A 21,671-nucleotide genomic window follows, 5' to 3' on the forward strand; every position below is an offset into this window, starting at 1 on the left:
TGGGGACAGCAAGGAGTCATCATGTCAGGTAGTCCTGGGGCATGGTCCTAGGGATCAGGTCCTCCGAGAGAGAGAAAGAAAGAGAGAAAGAGAGAATTAGAGAAAGCACACTTAAATTCACACAGGACACTGAATAGGACAGGAGAAGTACTCCAGATATAACAAACTGACCCTAGCCCCCCGACACATAAACTACTGCAGCATAAATACTGGAGGCTGAGACAGGAGGGGTCAGGAGACACTGTGGCCCCATCCGAGGACACCCCCGGACAGGGCCAAACAGGAAGGATATAACCCCACCCACTTTGCCAAAGCACAGCCCCCACACCACTAGAGGGATATCTTCAACCACCAACGTACCATCCTGAGACAAGTCTGAGTATAGCCCACAAAGATCTCCACCATGGCACAACCCAAGGGGGGGCACCAACCCAGACAGGATGACCACATCAGTGAATCAACCCACTCAGGTGACGCACCCCTTCCAGGGACGGCATGAGAGAGCCCCAGTAAGCCAGTGACTCAGCCCCTGTAATAGGGTTAGAGGCAGAGAATCCCAGTGGAAAGAGGGGAACCGGCCAGGCAGAGACAGCAAGGGCGGTTCGTTGCTCCAGAGCCTTTCCGTTCACCTTCCTACTCCTGGGCCAGACTACACTCAATCATATGACCCACTGAAGAGATGAGTCTTCAGTAAAGACTTAAAGGTTGAGACCGAGTTTGCGTCTCTGACATGGGTAGGCAGACCGTTCCATAAAAATGGAGGTCTATAGGAGAAAGCCCTGCCTCCAGCTGTTTGCTTAGAAATTCTAGGGACAATTAGGAGGCCTGCGTCTTGTGACCGTAGCGTACGTGTAGGTATGTACGGCAGGACCAAATCAGAGAGATAGGTAGGAGCAAGCCCATGTAATGCTTTGTAGGTTAGCAGTAAAACCTTGAAATCAGAGCTTGCTTTGACAGGAAGCCAGTGTAGGGAGGCTAGCACTGGAGTAATATGATAAAATTTTTTGGTTCTAGTCAGGATTCTAGCAGCCGTATTTAGCGCTAACTGAAGTTTATTTAGTGCTTTATCCGGGTAGCCGGAAAGTAGAGCATTGCAGTAGTCTAACCTAGAAGTGACAAAAGCATGGATTAATTTTTCGGCATCATTTTTGGACAGAAAGTTTCTGATTTTTGCAATGTTACGTAGATGGAAAAAAGCTGACCCCGGAATGGCAGTAGGTATTGGTGTAGTCGGCATCACCTGGCTGCTGGGGTTCTCGGGAGGCTGGATACTGGTCCTCAAAACGGCCAGCTGTATGGGTGTAGCCGGCATCACTGGGGTTGCCATGGGTGACTCAGTCGCTGTGGGTAGATGGTGTGAGTAGGTCTGGAGTCTCTCCATAGACTGGGCCGAGGTGAGGTTGCAGAGGGAGGATGGAGGGTACAGGTAAGGGAGGACGCGGCAGATGAGGGAACATGTTCATGAGAGTGGCATATTGTGAAAGGATCATGTTGCTCAAAGCGCCCTCGGAGAAGTCTAGGTATGTTGGGACTGCTGAGGGCCCATCCGACACTTCTGAGAGCAGGTCCGCCTCGTCATTGCCCTCTGCTACTAGGTAGAATAAGCACTCCAGTGGTCCATCGGTCTGTGTCTCTACCAGAGATGAGGATATGTCAGATTGCTGATAGTATCCGTTGTCTTGGTTTAGTCGGTTAGCCTAGTTTCAGCTCCTACTTTTCACTGTTGCTTTTTTCCCTTTTGATGCACTGCTTTTTCCCTTTACTCACTGCTGTCACCATTCGATTCATAGGTTGCTCAGACTCACTGTCAGTGTCTGTTAGTCAGTGTCTCATCCACCACCTCCACTTCATCTTTCCTCAGCAGTTACATTATTCTCTTGTACTTGTCCAATTAAAGCTGCCATCTGGGTTTCTCTGTTTAGGTGCAACATGCTTCTTCTTTCTCTTCTTCTTGGGTGGCTCAGAACACTCTGAACTCTGGCTCCAGTCAGAACTCCCGTGGCTCCAGTCAGAACTCTGGCTCCAGTCAGAACTCTGGCTCCAGTCAGAACTCCCGTGGCTCCAGTCAGAACTCTGGCTCCAGTCAGAACTCCCGTGGCTCCAGTCAGAACTCTGGCTCCAGTCAGAACTCCCGTGGCTCCAGTCAGAACTCTGGCTCCAGTCAGAACTCTGGTTCCAGTCAGAACTCCCGTGGCTCCAGTCAGAACTCTGGCTCCAGTCAGAACTCCCGTGGCTCCAGTCAGAACTCTGGCTCCAGTCAGAACTCCTGTGGCTCCAGTCAGAACTCCCGTGGCTCCAGTCAGAACTCCCGTGGCTCCAGTCAGAACTTTGGCTCCAGTCAGAACTCTGGCTGCAGTCAGAACTCCCGTGGCTCCAGTCAGAACTCCAGTGGCTCCAGTCAGAACTCCCGTGGCTCCAGTCAGAACTCTGGCTCCAGTCAGAACTCTGGCTCCAGTCAGAACTCCCGTGGCTCCAGTCAGAACTCTGGCTCCAGTCAGAACTCCCGTGGCTCCAGTCAGAACTCTGGCTCCAGTCAGAACTCCCGTGGCTCCAGTCAGAACTCCCGTGGCTCCAGTCAGAACTCCCGTGGCTCCAGTCAGAACTTTGGCTCCAGTCAGAACTCTGGCTGCAGTCAGAACTCCCGTGGCTCCAGTCAGAACTCCCGTGGCTCCAGTCAGAACTCCCGTGGCTCCAGTCAGAACTCTGGCTGCAGTCAGAACTCCCGTGGCTCCAGTCAGAACTCCCGTGGCTCCAGTCAGAACTCTGGCTCCAGTCAGAACTCCCGTGGCTCCAGTCAGAAACTTCCTGATGCTGGCTTGTCTCAGGTGTTTCAACAGGGTTCATGGGAACAGTGCAGTGGTGGAAAAAGTACCCAATTTTCATACTAAAAGTAAAGATACCTTAAAAGAAAATAACTCAAGTAAAAGTAAAAATCACCCAGTAAAATATTACTTGAGTAAAAGCCTAAAAGTATTGGTTTGTTTTAAATGTACTTAAGTATCAAAAGTAAAAGTATAAATCATTTAAAATTCCTTATATTAAGCAAACCAGAAGACATGATATTCTTGTTTTTTAAATTTACGGATAACCAGGGGCACAGTTCAACACTCAGACATAATTTACAAACGAAGCATTTGTGTTTAATGAGTCTGCCAGATCAGAGGAAGTAGGGATGACCAGGGATGTTCTCTTGATAAGTGTGTGAATTATACAATTTTCCTGTCCTGCTTAGCAGGACTTTTGGGTGTCAGGGAAAATGTAAAAAGTACATTATTTTCTATAGGAATGTAGTGGAGTAAAAGTTAAAGTTGTCAAAAACATAAATAGTACAGTACAGATACCCCCCCCAAACTTCTTAAGTAGTACTTAAAAGTATTTTTACTTAAGTACTTTACACCACTGGAAATGTGCCCCCTTGTATCTCTGAAGTGGTCAAGGCCAGCTGGTGAGGTGGGGGACACAGGAAGACCATGCCAGGATGTCGATGGTGCTGCATACACTGTTCACAAGTAATGAAACTGCTGGTACTGCATACACAAAATGCTAAAATAAACCAGTTATACATTATGTGTAATATTCAATACTATTCACAGAGACATTCTTTTCATATTTGCTGGTGGTAAGTGCTTTGCCCAAGGGCACAATGATACTGGGTATAGAACATAGGATATTGGAGCCAGCAACTCTTCGGCTGCAACTTCCTCCAGATTTCCCTGTCCGTCCTGGGACTCAAACTTTGGTTACTGGCCTGTTCCAGGATCAATTGATGCTCTTGCTCCATTGTCAAGTCAAACGACTTTGCGGCTACAACCACGTTAAGGCTCATCTGACAAGGCAGTAAGTATACAAGCTTGCATCAACATGTCATCAGTGATATCAACTTACCATTATTTTACAGTAAGGCAAAAGATCACCTTCCAAATTGTCCTGAAAGTGCATGGATGCCAACATACCTTCAGCCACCTAAGGAAATTAAATAATGTGCCAAATGCCAACGAAAGGGGCTATTTACGCACAGGTGTTTGTCAAATATGGGGTTTAAGATGTAAAAACTGTTCCCACCGGCTGTCCACTGTCTCCATGGCAACACTGTGCGAGTTCAGGTTTGCTCAGAAGACAACCGTTTTGCTAACATCCATCGAATCAGAATTACCAGTATGATTCCAATTCTGGTTCATGAACTCATTGTGAGTGAATTGTGATGTCACTGATTCATGTGCTAAACATGTGAGTGTTCAATTTCTTACCAGTTCCTCTGTGGTTTGGAAATATAAAAAGGTATGAACAAAGACTGAAGAAAATACAAGATAAAAGACAAATGTGGTGACAACTTCATTCATGCTATTACATTTCTTCCTGAAAGCATGACAACATACCTAGGTAGGACAAACAATTTTATATGTGATGAAAAGCCAATAAATAAAACTACATTTATACAGCTTGTATTTACATCTTGTCAAATAGTTGTTAATCAGAATAATGTATCTACCCCACAGAAGTAGACATTCAGAAAGAACAACCTCATCAGATCATTAAAACCACTCTTCTTCTTGATGTACCAATAGTATTTCAAGTCTTCACTCGATCCGAACATTCCATCAAAAGCTGAACCACTCTTCCATACACGATTAAGGTGTATGATTAGAAACAAAAACTAAATTAAATGTGCTCTACAATAACCTAGGAAACGGCTAATTACATCAAACTACACAGTTTGAATATTCATTAAGAAATTCAAGGTATATTTTTCTATGACAGAGGGTAGTTTATATTACAGTTGTATAATTCAAGGTATATTTATATCTATGAAAGAGGGTAGTTTATATTCATTTGAGTTCATATTACAAAAGTTGTATTAAAACAGGTTTTCATTAAATCTAGGTAGTTCTACAAACTCAACTGAGTTTGATAGGCGGGGAAGTAAATTATCAAAACGCAGTTCCTTGCAGGTTATTAATAAATCCTCTATGTATATCATGAAAATGGATCCGATGGAATGTAAAAATTCAGTTGGTCAAATACAAATCAGCAGTAGGTACAGATCGCAAAACATTACACAACTCCCTCGTGGGCACAAACAGAGGAGTAAATTACTGATAAGGAATCACTATCAATCAATCAATATTTTACCAATTGGGAACAGAGTGGTGGAAGGAACTTAATATCTTAAAATTTACTCAATTTCAGGGATATAAGCCTTTCAATTCACGTTAACGGATCAGACACACAACGGATCGCAGTAAACTGGTCCAAATTCACAGATTGTACAGAGCCCTCTAAAGGAGAACCTGGTCATTATAAGCTGAGAAATTCTGGAAACGCCACATTCTGGCTTCATCTCAAATGGCACCTTATTTCCTATATCAGGGGAATTCAACTCTAACCCGACGAGGTCCAGAGACTGCTGGTTCTCTGTTCTACCTGATGATTGCACCCCACCTGTTGTCCCAGGTCTAAATCAGTCCATGACTAGAGGGGAACAATGAAAGCCCACAATGAAACTGGCTTCGAGGTCCAGAGTTGAGTTTGAGGGCCCTATATAGCGCACTACCTTTGGACAGAGCCCTAGTAGTGCTATATAGGGGATTGTGATTTACCAGCAGATTTAAATGGACTAGATTAATGTCTTGAGAACACACACTATTGTGTTAAAACAGGTTTAACTTTGAGAATAGAAGATGGTCACAGATCTGTTGGCTCAACTTCTCTGACTATCATAATGATTTGAGATCAGATTACTGAGAGAACTCTTTCAGAGGTTATCCTCATCCATAGACAGGAAAGTGTTATTACTTCATATACATTTACAGTTCAAAGTGGTTTGGAGGAGTCGGGAGTGGCATCGTGAAATGTTACATTGTCACAGTGACAGGATGAATTTGAACTGCATTAATAAAGTGCATAATGGTTTGGTACTGAAACATTGTGGTAGTGTTAATACATTTAAAACAAGTATTTTTCCCCTCAACTGCACATTTGGCATATACTCCCAACAAAATGGTAAGCTAACACAGAAATGCATGACAGTGGGGTCTTCATCAGTAGATGGATGGTGAAGAGGAAGGAGAAACACAGTGTACCATCTTCGGCTGGGGTGGCAAACCCCCCTCCTGGAGAGCTACTGGGTGGACACGTTTATCCCTGCTCTAACATTCTATATCCTGCTGATCAGCTGTGTTAGAGAAGGGCTGGAACAATAGCCTACACACACACACAGCTCCTCTCCAGATTTGGCAGGTTTCCTAGATCCCTGATCTAAGACTAGCATCCAAGGACCCTCACCAGGACCGGGCTCAGGTCAGGTAGAGGGGCAAGTATGGGGGTATTGGGGCATTAGACACCATGTGCTGCTCCCCCCTCACAGTGGTGGTGTTACCTCCACAGTCTATATACTGGTACATCTCCTGAGCAACCTGCTCCATGTGGCCAAAGTACGCTGTGGTCACCGTCACCCTGGAAACAGGATTATTCAATATATTATTGACAAGTATTACAAGTGCATTAACAAGTATTACATGGGAGAATGGGAACCAGGCTTCTGCGGTCCTGTATGAATATTTAAAAGAGATGTGTAGACAGAGTACTTACTGCATCATAACCACAATGTTGTGCACCTTTATGGTCTGTAGGGTGCAGTAATCACTGGGAAAAAGAAGAACAGAAGCTTCAGTCAGATTGGCGGTTTCACGTGATAAGAAAACAAACAAAATAAATCATCTTGTCCACCAGCTGGCTCTTTCTCTGTTAAACAGTCTGCTTTCACAGAGTTTCAGAAAGGGACTTGAAAGGAGCCTATTGCTGACCTTTCAGTCCATCAGCATACCACTTGAACCACCCCAATACGTTGTGGATTTCAAAGCAGGAGCAGCACAAGTGAAAGGCTAAACAAGAAATGAAGTTTGGGAAATCGGAAAGTATGAATTTAAGACAGGGGTCTTCAACCTTTTCTTGCCCAGGGACCCCCTCCCAGGAAAACTGGTGACCCCAAAAATGGATTTAGACTTGCCAACATTATAAATGGAAGTATAAACTCTGTCTATTAGGTAGAAAATAAACTGCAAACACATGTTCTCTAAGAGCTGCTGTTTAAAATAAAAGGTTAGCCAATGTGTTGCAAAAATGTATGTCCAAGTCAAGAAAGCTTACCGGCAGCACTTTTCACAGGTGCTTTTTTAAAGCCTACAGTTGAAGTCAGAAGTTTACATACACCTTAGCCAAATACATTTAAACTCAGTTTCACAATTCCTGACATTTATTCCTAGTAAAAATTCCCTGTTTTAGGTCAGTTTAGATAACCACATTGTTTTAAGAATGTGAAATGTCAGAATAATAGGAGAGAGAATGATTTCTTTCAGCTTTCATTTATTTCATCATATTTCCAGTGGGTCAGAAGTTTACATACACTCAATTAGTATTTGGTGGCGTTGTCTATAAACTGTGTAACTTGGGTCAAATGGTTTGGGTAGCTTTCCACAATAAATTGGGTGAATTTTGGCCCATTCCTCCTGACAGAGCTGGTGTAACTGACTTGTAGGCCTCCTTGCTCGCATGCACTTTTTCAGTTCTGCCCACACATTTTCTATAGGATTGAGGTCAGGGCTTTGTGATGGCCACTCCAATACCTTGACTTTGTTGTCCTTAAGCCACTTTGCCACAACTTTGGAAGTTTGCTTGGGGTCATTGTCCATTTAGAAGACCCATTTGCAACCAAACTTTAATTTCCTGACTGATATCTTGAAATGTTGCTTCAATATATCCACATAATTTTCCTCCTCATGATGCTATCTATTTTGTGAAGTGCACCAGTCCCTCCTGCAGCAAAGCACCCCCAACAGGATACTGCCACCCCAGTGCTTCACGATTGAGATGGTGCTCTTCGGCTTGCAAACCTCTCCCTTTTCCCTCCAAAAACAACAATGGTCATTACGGCCAAACAAGTTCTATTTTTGTTTCATCAGACCAGAAGATATTTCTAAATTAAAAAAGATCTTTGTCCACATGTGCAGTTGCAAACCGTAGTCTGGCTTTTTAATGATGGTTTTGGAGCAGTGGCTTCTTCCTTGCTGAGCGGCCTTTCAGGTTATGTCAATATAGAACTCATTTTACTGTGGATATAGATACTTTATTATCTGTTTCCTCCAGCATCTTCACGAGGTCCTTTGCTGTTGTTCTGGGATTGATTTGCACTTGTCGCACCAAAGTACCTTCATCTCTAGGAGACAGAACGCGTCTCCTTCCTGAGCAGTATGACGCCTGCGTGGTTCCATGGTGTATGTACTTGCGTACTATTGTTTGTACATATGAACGTGGTACCTTCAGGTGTTTGGAAATTGCTCCCAAGAATGAACCAGACTTGTGGAGGTCTACAATTTTTTTCTGAGGTCTTGGCTGATATCTTTTGATTTTCCAATGATGTCAAGCAAAAAGGCACTGGGTTTGAAGGTAGACCTTGAAATACATCCACAGGTACACCTCCAATTGACTCAAATGATGTCCAAAATTAAATCTAGAATAGGCTTCCTATTTCACAACAAAGCATCCTTCACTCATGCTGCTAAACATACCCTCATAAAACTGACTATCCTACCAATCCTTGACTTTGGCGATGTAATTTACAAAATAGCCTCCAACACTCTACTCAGCAAATTGTATGCAGTCCATCACAGTGCCATCCGTTTAGTCACCAAAGTCCCATATACTACCCACCACTGCAACCTGTATGCTCTTGTTGGCTGACCCTAGCTTCATATTCGTCATCAAACCCACTTGGTCAGGTCATCTATAAGTCTTTGCTAGGTAAAGCCCCGCCTTATCTCAGCTCACTGGTCACCATAGCAGCACACGCTCCAGCAGGTATATCTCATTGGTCACCACCAAAGCCAATTTCTCCTTTGGCCGCCTTTCCTTCCAGTTCTCAGCTGCCAATGACTGGAACTAAATGCAAAAGCACCAGCTGTCAGAGCAGCTCACAGATCACTACACATAGCCCATCTGTAAAAGCCCTTCCAACTATCTCATCCCCTATACTGTATTTGCACCCCTGTATCTCTACTTGCACACTCATCTTCTGCACATCTATCACTCCAGTGTTTAATTGCTATATTGTAATTATTTCGCCACTATGGCCTATTTATTGACTTACCTCCCTTATTTGCACACACGGTATATGGACATTTTCTTGTATTATTGACTGTACATTTGTTTATCCCATGTGTAACTCTGTGTTGTTGTTTGTGTCGCACTGCTTTGCTTTATCTTGGCCAAGTCGCAGTTGTAAATGAGAACTTGTTCTCATCTAGCCTACCTGGTTAAATAAACGTGATTATTTATTTTTTTGCCTATCAGAAGCTTCTAAAGCCATGACATCATTTTCTGGAAATGTCCAAGCTGTTTAAAGGCACAGTCAACTTAGTGTATGTAAAAATATATTTGTGATACCGTGAATTATAAGTGAAATAATCTGTCTGTAAACAATTGTTAGAAAAATTACATGTCATGCACAAAGTAGATGTCCTAACCGACTTGCCAGGACTATAGTTTGTTAACAAGAAATTTGTGGAGTGGTTGAAAAATGAGTTTTAATGACTCCAACCTAAGTGTATGTAAACTTCCCACTTCAACTGTATGTCAGATATTCCAATGAGTGTAACTGGCTCAATATATGAAGTTTACGAAATAAAGTTGACATAAGATATGATCCTCTTTTCTATTGTAGGTATGTAATAATAAATTAAAATTGGTTGCTAGCAATACATGCATACAAAAATAACAAAAAAAATGTTTCATGGACCCCTGGTTGAATACCATTGATCTAAAAATACGTCTTCACATAAACGTTATATGCCGAAGATCAGAATCAATTGGGCTTCCAAAAAGTCATATGGGTCGGTGTGATCCAACATGGCTATTCACTGCAAGTTTAATCCAGCTGTGACAGGCTCTCTGTCCCTCTCCAGCCTTTAGCATGTGCCCCTTTCAAGTCACACTTTAGTGTCCCGTGGTTTCCAGGCTCTATATGCGGTAACATATGAGCCTGGGGATGAGGTTAAGCAAGAACTGAAAGAGGACTCCACACTGCAATCTGTACTCCCATAGGATTGATTTTAAACAACATCTCGACCATTAGGCTCCCAGTGTTCTCATAATACTAGTACTGTGACGTGCTGTACTTACTACATGTAGCTCATCTCGTCTGCTATAATGGTGGGAACCATGTAGTCAACCTGGGAACAACACAACACACAGGGTTATGATCAAAAAGGTGACATGGAGAAAGAGTGCTCTAAGAACCAAAAATAGGAAATTGACCTGAAATCCTCACTGTGACAAGGGATGCAGGGCAGGGAAGAGGTGTCTGAATCTAGTACAAAAAACCCCAGCTAGGGGTTGTTGGATCTTGAATTTAGTGAAACTGGAGTTTCTGCTGCACGTCCAATAATGATTGTTGTGTAATAACCACACTACTACAGTGCGGTTAGTGTTATTACCAGTGGTGAAAGTAGAATTGTAAGGGCCTAATCATAGAATTACATATAGAAACCTTATTAGGATCTCCGTGTGCCTCATCGTAAAGATGTTATTTAACTTGTAAAACGTATGACCTATTACCGTAGCATAAATACAACCAGTCATGTTTTCATCCTATTGTCTCACAATCACTTCAAAGGGCTCATATACTAGCTACCCGCCCACATTCATCCACTGGCAACATATTACCAGCCTCATATTACCAGCCTCCAAACAGTGGTGAATGGAAAGAGTCATCTGTTACAGTGTAATGACATTTAGGCCAAAATGTATGTGTCCACTGCTGCCCGCGCGTGTCTCGGCGATGGCCACAGATCTCTGCCTTGGCAAAATGTCAGTGTTCTCGACAAACCACATCACATTTTGCGGCATAGGCTATGTCACCTGTTTTCATGCTGCTGACATGCAGTAATAATACCAAGTGGTGTAATAGTCTACAATTGTCTTGACATTTTGTTACAATTATTGTGATAGGCTCATGTACCCCAGCTATATATTTTGCCTGGACGCTGTACCCCCCTGGTTATTGCAGAGTTGTTACCGTGTTATGAGAGTTGTGTACCTGCTGCAAGCCCAGAGGACTGATAGCGGTGCTGTTATTGATGCAGGACTTCCCGATCACTGTGTTGAAGAACTGGATCTGGGCTGTGATGTTAGACACCTCTACACTGTAGTAGTTGTTATTGGTGATATTCAGAGTGTTCTGGAATGAAGAAGAATATTTTGTAATTTTATGATCACAGAAATTCATCTTTTCACACAAACACACAGGAAACCAGAGTTAGCCAGTAAGGCAACACTGGTGCAGTTTAGGTGCCTTGCTCAAGGGCTCAATCGCCAGGGATGGCAGGATACCTAGAATCCCACTATATTTGTGACCCAACTCATCTGCCCGAACACGGGCAACCTTTGGAGCAAAGAACCGGTTGATAAGGAAAAGCAGTCTCTTCCTGTGACCGTCCTACTTGATCCAAATCATCATGGTGTGGTTAGAACATAGGAGGTTCACCGTCACGTTGAGATAGACAATCCTCTTATCCTCATCGTAGGTGACGAAGACAGACTTGACGCCCCCGTAAGAGACGTCTATGGTACGAGGGAATAGGAAGAAGACAGCCAGGCTGGACAGCAGCAGACACACAGCCACTGAGGCCATCACATACAGCTTTCTGTGAAAGAGAGAGCCAAAGGCAGGGTCAGAAGTAGCAGGATACAAAGAATATTGCAAGAAAGGAATAGTTACTTGCAGTCACATGGGAAAACATTGTGACGTTTAGCCTATAGCTACCAACCCAACAACAACATTCCACTTACGTTCTCCTGGGCCTGAGTCTCTGGTCACTGTATGGAATCAATGCCACCAGCTGGTTCTCTTGGCCTGTGTAATGCAAGGAAATATTTAAACTAATCATCTGACATAACTACAAGATTACAGCAATACTAGGAATGTAACAATTGACCAACAGGCATCAGTCCCTGGTTCAAATGTTTAAGATATGAGTGCATCGATTCGCAGGAGCCCAAACCGATCCAAATCCGGTTCACAAATGTTTTGTTTTTTTACTCGTAATTGTATGTCCCCCATCCAAAAATAGCTCTAAATCTTGTGACTGAAATTAGCAGCCTATCATTGATCTCCAAGTCAGATAACAACTGTGCACACAGAGATCCGCAACTCAAGGCAACGAGAGCCTATCCCTGATCTAATATTTGTGTATCTGCGTAGCACCTTCAGCACTTAAACAATTGTAAAATGGCTTTCGCAATGTCAAATCATAAGCTTTATTAGTTAGGTGACAAATGTAATTTGGGTAATTGTTAACAAATGCGCTGTATGGTGTTTTACCAGCAGAGTGAAGGCTACCGGAGTGAACACGACTCACATCTTGCTGAATGAACAGCTTAATGCTAATTGGTGCTTTTCAATTGCCAGGTTCCCTAAAAGCTATACTGTACCAGTCAAAAGTTGCCAACCCTACTCATTCAAGGGTTTTTATTTTTACTATTTTCTACATAGTAGAATAATAACACAGACAACAAAACTATGAAATAACAAATATGGAATCATGTAGTAACCAAAAAAATTGTTCTCCAAATCAAAATATATTTATAGTTCAGATTCTTCAAAGTAGCCACACTTTGCCTTGATTACAGCTTTGCACACTCTTGGCATTCTCTCAACCAGCTGCATGAGGTAGTCAACCTGGAATGCATTTCAATTAACAGGTGTGCCTTCTTAAAAATTAAAATTGTGTAATTTATTTCCTTCTTAATGCGTTGTGTGACAGGGTAGGGGTGGTATTCAGAAGATGGTCTTTTACCAAATAGGAGTCAATAAGTCAATATTTTGTCAAAAACAGCTCAAATAAGCAAAGAGAAATGACAGTCCATCATTACTTTAAGACATGAAGGTCAGTCAATAAGGAACATTTCAAGAACTTTGAAAGTACAGTTGCAAAAACCATCAAGCACTATTGAAACTGGCTCTCATGTGGACCACCACAGGAAAGGAAGACCCTGAGTTACCTCTGCTGCAGAGGATAAGTTCATTAGAGTTACCAGCCTCAGAAATCGAAGCCCAAATAAATGCTTCAGAGTTAAAGTAACAGATACATCACAACATCAACTGTTCCGATGAGACTGTTGAATTGCCGCAAAGAAACCACTACTAAAGGACACCAATAAGAATAAGAGACTTGCTTGGGCCAAGAAACATGAGCAATGGACATTAGACCGGTGGAAATGTCCTTTGGTCTGATGAAATGTGTCCTTTGGTCTCCACAATCACCCGACCTCAACCCAACTGAGCTGGTTTGGGATGAGTTGGACTGCAGAATGATGGAAAAGCAGCCAAAAAGTGCTCAGCATATGTGGGAACTCCTTCAAGACTCTCAGAAAAGCATTCCTCATGAAGTTGGTTGAGAGAATTGCAAGAGGGTGTAAAGCTGTCATCAAGGCAACGGGTGGCTACTTTGAAGAAACTACTTTATAATTTTTTAAACATGTTTTTTAGGGATGCACGATATATTGGTCGAGCAGTCATATGAAAGAGTAAGAAAATTTCAGCGAGACAACTCAAAAGACGAAATCCATTAAAGTCAAGATAATGGAATCAATTTCCCTTGATAATCAACCGTACTCTGTTGTGGGTGATGTTGGCTTTCGCCGACTGGTCGAGCACCGGTACACTACCAAGTGCACTATTTTTCAGATGTTGCCCTACCGGAGTTACACTGTCATAGCGTCACTGCTATTGACTTCACGACATACATACTAATGTAAACTCACTCACTTTGTACATCGCTTTGGTCCGTACAATTGACCTTATTTTAGCACCCAAAAAACACAATACTTCCAGATCAACTGTAATGTCAATACCATTGTAAAGCACAATTTATCCCCTTTCCAACAAAATCAATGACATGAGCTCCACGCTGCCCGTTTCTGCATAATTCAACAAGGCAATGAGCTCCGTCGGGTCTTTGTAAAAATGGCGGGTGGAGAAGCAAAACTAATGCGTGATAGTGAGAAGGACAGATGTAGTGTGGGAAAACTTATTTTTCCACTCGATCTGTCCAACTTATCGCCTCTAAAATGTAAATAAAACACTATAAAGAGTTTAAATAATGTGTCATTCAAAACTATGCTATATTAACTGGCTGTGTCATAGCTAGAGCTTAAATAATTTCACTGATTTCATTGGCCAATATGGTATTTTACCGATTTTGGATGATAATTCCACAGATATTCGGAAAAATAGGATGAAAAAGGCAAATATATATTTTAACTTTATAATTATTTTAGGAGGCTCAAACAATAGCAGGAAGTCACTTTCTCAGCAAAAGCTCTCACAGTGCTATCCTGGTTCCAAATACATGTGCTTCAGGGAAGCAAACAGAACTGTGAAGTAGCACCACCTAAAACCAACTTGGGCACAGAGGATGGGAAAAACAACTAGAGCAGGCTCTCACCACTGGTGGGTGTGATGACATGATGTAACGTCCTCAAACAAGTGTATGAACATCTAGTTCCACAATTCAAATACTTTTCGGTTTTGTGTGCCAAAACTAAGACTACTGTGTGGCCTAGGGAAAAATCAAGGAAAATAGTCAGGTTATTTGTCAGAGCCATGAAGGAGTGACTGCACAGCTGCAGTGTTTTTCCCATGAAAAATAGGGGTTATTATTTGACTGCCTGTGCTTGCATGTTTGTGTTCATGGTGTGTCAGAAATCTGTGCGTGCATTAGTACGTGTTCAATCATGTGGTGTTCCTAGTTGTGGATTGGTGCTGGCCCTCAGAACTTCTTCTCCAACACTATTGACACCTATGCCGCCACCTTGCGGAAAAACTCTTAGAAATAGTTTATTCTTCATAAGATTTCTTTCATTAAATTGTGAAATAATCAATCAAATGGATAGATGGGTATCGGATCAGGCTTGAAAGGAGAGATTCACATCACTAATCATTATTGTACATTATTATCCCTCAAAGGGAAAATTCACCAGACTCTGGGGATAAAATCATAAACTACAAACACAGCTTTGATTATAGTGAGTCTACGGGCAAAGCATGTGTCCTTCATATGCCAAATTCAGTCATTGGTCTCATTCCCTCAAGCCCACAGAGTGAGTCGGAGTCACACTATTCATTATCCACAAGATAGCACCAACGTGGTTTTCCATATACATCAGCACTTGAACTGCCGTCTGACTATGATCCTGAGCTGATCAAAACTCTTACCGAGTCATATTCATTCAAATGGTATAGCAGCTTATCGATGTTATCTGAGACCAGGCTAGTAGTACTCTACTCCTCCTGTTTACCTCTAGGTATCCTGCCTGTACCCTGGCAGCTGGGACATGTGACGCTGTCCCTGCCAGTGAACTCTACATAAGTATGCGTGTGTGTGGTGCTCACCTCTAGGTATCCTCCCAGTGCCCTGACAGCTGGGACATGTGACGCTGTCCCGGCCTGTGAACTCTATGTAGGGGAACTGGGACACGTCCTCTCTCTTCCCATCATCGTCCTGTGTGGTGGTCAGGGAGTCATCGTAACATGCCTGCATGGACAGGAGGGAGAAGGCCTTCCCCATGGTCACACCTGGAGGAGGAGGGGGTCAAAGGTTACTGGTTGGCATTTGACATGTTTTAAAAAATATATATTTACATTGGAATGCTAAGACAATCAAGGCAGTTTAAATAATGACATTTAGACTTCTGTTTTCTTCAAGAGTACCTTGATGGGAGAAATACAGCAGCTTGCAGAAGTATTCAACCCCTGGCATTTTTCCTATTTTGTTGCCTTACAACCTGGAATTAAAATTGATTTTTGTGTGGGTTTGTATCATTTGGTTTACATAGCATGCCTACCACTTTAAAGATGCAAAATATTTTTTGCGAAACAAACAAGAAATAAGAAAAAAAAAAACTTGAGCGTGCATAACTATTCACCCCCCCAAAGTCAATACTTTGTAGAGCCACCTTTTGCAGCAATTACAGCTGCAAGTCTCTTGGGGTGTCTCTACAAGCTTGGCACATCTAGCCACTGGGATTTTTGACCATTCAAGGCAAAACTGCTCAAGCTCCTTCAAGTTGGATGGGTTCCGCAATATTTAAGTCCACAGTTGGATTGAGGTCTGGGCTTTGACTAGGCCATTCCAAGACATTTAAATGTTTCCCCTTAAAGCACTCGAGTATTGCTTTAGCAGTATGTTTAGGGTCATTGTCCTGCTGGAAGGTGAACCTCCGTCCCAGTCTAAAATCTCTGAAAGACAGAACCAGGTTTCCCTCAAGCATTTCCCTGTATTTTTCACCATCCATCATTCCTTCAATTCTGACCAGTTTCCCAGTCCCTGCCGATGAAAAAGATAGTTATGGTGTTCTCAGTGTGATGAGAGGTGTTGGGTTTGCGCCAGACACAGCATTTTCCTTGATGCCCAAACAGCTCAATTTTAGTCTCATCTGACCAGAGTACATTCTTCCATATTTTGGGGGGAGTCTCCCACTTGCCTTTTGCCAAACGTCTCTTTGTTGCACCTCTGGTTAATGCCCTCCTTGCCTGGGCCGTGAGTTTTGGTGGGCGGCCCTCTCTTGGCAAGTTTGTTGTGGTGCCATATTCTTTCAACTTTTTAATAATGGATTTAAATGGTGCTCTGTGGGATGTTCAAAGTTTTAGATATTTTTTTATAACCCAACCCTGATCTGTACTTCTCCACAACTTTGTCCCTGACCTGTTTGGAGAGCTCCTTGGTCTTCATGGTGCCGCTTGCTTGGTGGTGCTCCTTGCTTAGTGGTGTTGCAGACTCTGGGGCCTTTCAGAAAAGGTGTATATACACTGAGATCATGTGACAGATGATGTGACAGATTGCACGCAGGTGGACTTTATCTAATTATGTGACTTCTGAAGGTAATTGGTTGCACCAGATCTTATTTAGGGGCTTCATATCAAAGGGGGTGAATACGCACGCACCACTTTTCTGTCTTAAACAAGTACTTTTTTTCATTTCACTTCACTAATTTGTGTATGTCCATTACATGAAATCCAAATAAAAATCCATTTAAATTGCAGGATGTAATGCAACAAAACAGGAAAAACACCAAGAGGGATGAATACTTTCACAATGCACTGTAAATCCCACAAATGTTAATACATTTTTTGTTTAATAAGTGAGGGCCATCATCCCCTACATTTTCTTACTGGTTGCTTGTTTGCTTGCTTTGAGGACAATACAGTGCCACTGACACGGCCCGCTACCAAAACCTGCGGCCTCTCCTTCACTGTAGCCAACGTGAGTAAAACATTTAAACGTGTTAACCCTTGCAAGGCTGCCGGCCCAGACGGCATCCCCAGCCGTGTCCTCAGAGCATGCGCAGACCAGCTGGCTGGTGTGTTTATGGACATATTCAATCAATCCTTATCCCAGTCTGCTGTTCCCACATGCTTCAAGAGGGCCACCATTGTTCCTGTTCCAAAGAAAGCGAAGGTAACTGAGCTAAATTACTATCGCCCCGTAGCACTCACTTCCGTCATCATGAAGTGCTTTGAGAGACTAGTCAAGGACCATATCACCTCCACTCTACCTGACACCCTACCCACTCCAATTTGCTTACCGCCCCAATAGGTCCACAGACGACGAAATCACACTACACACTGCCTTAACCCATCTGGACAAGAGGAATACCTATGTATGAATGCTGTTCATCGACTACAGCTCAGCATTTAATACCATAGTACCCTCCAAACTCGTCATTAAGCTCGAGACCCTGGGTCTTGACCCCGCCCTGTGCAACTGGGTCCTGGACTTCCTGACGGGCTGCCCCCAGGTGGTGAGGGCAGGTAACAACATCTCCATCCTGCTGATCCTCAACACTGGGGTCCCACAAGGGTGCGTTCTCAATCCTCTCCTGTACTCCCTGATCACCCATGACTTGGTGGCCATGCACGCCTCCAACTCAATCATCAAGTTTGCAGACAACACTACAGTGGTAGGCTTGAATACCAACAACGATGAGATGGCCTACAGGGAGGAGGTGAGGGCCCTCGGAGTGTGGTGTCAGGAAAATAACCTCACACTCAATGTCAACAAAACAAAGGAGATGCTAGTGGACTTCAGGAAACAGCAGAGGCAGCAGCCTCCTATCCACATCGACAGGACCGTAGTGGAGAAGGTGGAAAGTTAAGTTCCTCGGCGTACACATCACAGACAAACTGAAATGGTCCACCCACACAGACAGCGTGGTGAAGAAGGCGCAGTAGCGCCTCTTCAACCTCAGGAAGCTGAAGAAATTTGGCTTGTCATCAAAAACACAAACTTTTACAGATGCACAATCAAGAGCATCCTGTCGGGCTGTATCACCACCTGGTACGGCAACTGCTCCGCCCACAACCCTAAGGCTCTCCAGAGGGTAGTGAGGTCTGCACAACGCATCACCAGGGGCAAACTACCTGCTCTCCAGGACACCTACAGCACCCGATGTCACAGGAAGGCCAAAAAGATAATCAAAGACAACAACCACCCGAGCCACTGCCTGTTCACCCTGCTATCATCCAGAAGGCGAGGTCAGTACAGGTGCATCAAAGCAGGGACCGAGAGACTGAAAAACAGCTTCTATCTCAAGGCCATGTTAAACAGCCATCACTAACATTGAGTGGGTGCTGCCAACATACTGACTAATCTCTAGCCACTTTAATAAATACAAAAAATGGATGTAATGTATCACTAGCCACTTTAAACAATGCCACTTTATATAATGTTTACATTCCCTACATTACTCATCTCATATGTATCGCTCATTCATATATTTTATGAACATATTCTTGTGAAATTGTTAGATTACTTGTTAGATATTACTGCATAGTCGGAACTAGAAGCACAAGCATTTCGCTACACTCACAGTAACATCTGCTAACCATGTGTATGTGACAAATAAAATTTGATTCGACCAGCTCGGGAACCGGAATGCATAGCGGATAAGGTACGGTGGGATTCGAGATGGTCGATGATCTGTTCGCTGACTTGGTTTTCGAATACTTTAGGAAGGGCAGGTCAGGATAGATATAGGTCTGTAACAGTTTGGGTCTAGAGTGTCTCTCCCTTTGAAGAGGGCGATGACCGCGGCCGCTTTCCAATCTTTAGGAATCTCAGACGATACGAAAGATACGTTGAACAGACTAGTAATAGGGGTTGCGACAATGGCGGCGGATAATTTTAGGAAGCGAGGGTCGAGATTGTCTGATTTGTAGGGATCCAGATTCTGCAGCCCTTTCAGGACATCAGCTGTCTGGATTTGGGTGATTGCTAAATAACGTTAGCCAATTAAACTCAATTGAGTTTCCTCATTCGGTTAGCAAGAACCATGGTTGTCGACTGGTTTGTAAACTAGCTAGCTGGTTTGTAAATGAGCTAGTTAGTAAATAAACTATCATAACACAAGCTGGCTAACGTTAGCTAGATAGCGAAAATGACAGCAACAGGATAACGTTAGCTAACGATATTAGCAGCAGGCCAGTGCTGTTTGATTTGCACTGGAATTAAATGACACATATTTAACTGCATACTATTCATAACGGTAAATTACTATTGTCCATCTTACCAGAATACGATTTAAGTTTTTCGTTGTATTTGTTTAAGCTTATGCAGTTCTTGTTTATCTATCAAACAAACTGACATGCGCAGTGCATTTCGAGTGAAGACGTAACTGTCTTTTTCTTAGATGAGGTTTAAATGGCAGTTGGCATTCAACAAATGTTGCATTACCGCCACCTACTAGACTGGAGTACAACTCCCTCATACTTAGTTTGAAAAAATAAATAAAATACAATCTACCACAACTCTGACAAAACATTTTTTTTTTAAATGAAATAATAATAAATAAAACTACCCTACTGCAATATTTACATCTACTTAGTCCTACTTCAGGCCAACAGCCTGAAAGGATGTGACACCACCACTTAACACACACCCTGTAACTCTTCTGATGTCAAGTCTTGCACACCCATATACCTCTCTGCAGCTGCCACCACAACCTCAATTTTCTGTGATTTACGTTCAATCCCTGCAGTAGAGTTGATAACCATTGCTATAAGGCTAAAAATCCAATCTTACTGAAACATATATCACTTGTTGGCCTCTCAGGATCCCTCCCCCTTGACCCATCTTCCTCTACTTTCTTCACTGCCTCAGCATATGATAACTTCTGCACTACTCTAACCCTGGAAACTCCAACCTGTCTCTCTCGCTCCGGACAATGCGGATCCCCAGCCCCATGGGCACCCCTACAATTAATTAATTATATCACTACTTTCCCAAATTCTACCCATTCTTTATGTCTCATGCCCTTCTGCACACTTCTCACACCTAGGAATATCCCTCCTACACACTGCTGCCACATGCCCATAAGCTTGACACCTGTAGCAACGTAATGTAATTGGCACAAAAGCTCGTACGGGATAACTTATACAGTGGGGCAAAAAAGTATTCAGTCAGCCACCAATTGTGAAAGTTCTCCCACTTAAAAAGATGAGAGAGGCCTGTAATGTTCATCATAGGTACACTTCAACTATGACAGACAAAATGAGAAAAAAAAATCCAGAAAATCACATTGTAGGATTTTTAATGAATTTATTTGCAAATTATGGTGGAAAATAAGTATTTGGTCACCTACAAACAAGCAAGATTTCTGGCTCTCACAGACCTGTAACTTCTTCTTTAAGAGGCTCCTCTGTCCTCCACTCGTTACCTGTATTAATGGCACCTGTTTGAACTTGTTATCAGTATAAAAGACACCTGTCCACAACCTCAAACAGTCACACTCCAAACTCCACTATGGCCAAGACCAAAGAGCTGTCAAAGGACACCAGAAACCAAATTATTGACCTGCACCAGGCTGGAAAGACTGAATCGTTCTCCTGCGCCTGGCTTCCCTGCCACCAGCACGCACCCATTACAGAATCACCGACCACAAATGGAGTCAGCAGGAGAAGGTGCCCTGGCCATTGAGGTGGAGGAGCGCATCCAGGAGCATGCGCTTATGCTTCACCATCTTGGCACTGCCATGGATCGCGTTGTCCAGACAATGGACCGCTGGGAGAGACAGGGAGTTCTTCCAGCACCTCCACCAGCACAACCGTGGTCTCTCCTGAGCGCCACTTTCCTGCCTGAACCCAGTGGGATCTGTCTCTCCTTGCCCCAGGAGTAGGAAGGGAGAGCTGCGATCTGCCAGGGTTTCTTATTACAATTAGACCTATATCTGGCCACCGTCCACCCTGGAGCTGGCCAGCAGAGACACCACCCTCACTTTCGACCAGCTGGTGGACCTGTCCATCCGGCTGGACAACCTGCTGGCTACTCGCGGACGGGCGGTGCGCAGGGAGACCGGAGGGGGTTCCCGCTCATGCACCATCTGTGGCCGCAGAGGTCACACTGCCGGTCGGTACCGGGTTGGTACCTCTGGGAATCGAGGCAGCAGGCATGGCGCTCTGGCGTCACCCCAGGTGAGCCGGAACCATTCTCACCCAGAGCCTTCTGTTGCACATATGTTTGTGTCTGTCACTTTTCCTGAGTTTTCCCTGCATTCCCAGCATAAGGCGCTCGTAGATTCAGGTACGGCTGGGAATTTCATTGATTGAGCATTAGCTCATAGTT

At 43.4% G+C, this 21,671-nt stretch overlaps 2 protein-coding genes across 3 annotated transcripts; one reads left to right on the plus strand and one right to left on the minus strand.

The window, feature by feature from the left end:
- The first annotated feature begins 1,488 nt into the window (after positions 1-1,488).
- Positions 1,489-3,449, plus strand: LOC121838934 (protein rtoA-like). The gene is made up of 3 exons (XM_042294899.1): positions 1,489-1,520; positions 1,988-2,793; positions 3,430-3,449. The coding sequence occupies exons 1-3, from the start codon at positions 1,489-1,491 to the stop codon at positions 3,447-3,449; spliced, it is 858 nt and encodes a 285-aa protein (XP_042150833.1).
- An 870-nt stretch (positions 3,450-4,319) lies between these two features.
- LOC112264533 (transmembrane protein 106B) lies at positions 4,320-19,732 on the minus strand. 2 transcript variants are annotated; one of them, XM_024441197.2, is made up of 8 exons: positions 19,621-19,732; positions 15,446-15,628; positions 11,842-11,905; positions 11,537-11,696; positions 11,090-11,230; positions 10,174-10,223; positions 6,589-6,642; positions 4,320-6,453 (listed from the first exon to the last, which is right to left on the minus strand). In XM_024441197.2, exons 2-8 carry the CDS (start codon positions 15,618-15,620, stop codon positions 6,294-6,296), a joined length of 804 nt encoding a protein of 267 aa, XP_024296965.1. In that variant the 5' UTR covers positions 15,621-15,628; positions 19,621-19,732; the 3' UTR covers positions 4,320-6,293. The 2 variants fall into 2 exon arrangements, with proteins under 2 accessions (XP_024296965.1, XP_024296967.1); XM_024441199.2 differs by lacking the exon at positions 19,621-19,732 and adding an exon at positions 16,758-16,829.
- Positions 19,733-21,671: the final 1,939 nt, after the last annotated feature.

The sequence above is a fragment of the Oncorhynchus tshawytscha genome, linkage group LG13, assembly GCF_018296145.1.
Source record: "Oncorhynchus tshawytscha isolate Ot180627B linkage group LG13, Otsh_v2.0, whole genome shotgun sequence".
In the NCBI taxonomy this organism is placed as follows: domain Eukaryota; kingdom Metazoa; phylum Chordata; class Actinopteri; order Salmoniformes; family Salmonidae; genus Oncorhynchus; species Oncorhynchus tshawytscha.

Coding starts and splice junctions, on each gene's coding strand:
- LOC121838934 (XM_042294899.1), top strand. CDS start 1,489: ATGTTGCTCAAAGCGCCCTCGGAGAAGTCTAG. Junction 1,521..1,987: donor GCGCCCTCGGAGAAGTCTAG/GTATGTTGGGAC, acceptor CTCTGGCTCCAG/TCAGAACTCCCGTGGCTCCA. Junction 2,794..3,429: donor TCAGAACTCCCGTGGCTCCA/GTCAGAAACTTC, acceptor GTATCTCTGAAG/TGGTCAAGGCCAGCTGGTGA.
- LOC112264533 (XM_024441197.2), bottom strand. CDS start 15,620: ATGGGGAAGGCCTTCTCCCTCCTGTCCATGCAGGCATGTTACGATGAC. Junction 11,697..11,841: donor AGACTCAGGCCCAGGAGAAC/GTAAGTGGAATG, acceptor TCTCTTTCACAG/AAAGCTGTATGTGATGGCCT. Junction 6,643..10,173: donor GACGAGATGAGCTACATGTA/GTAAGTACAGCA, acceptor TCTTTTTCCCAG/TGATTACTGCACCCTACAGA.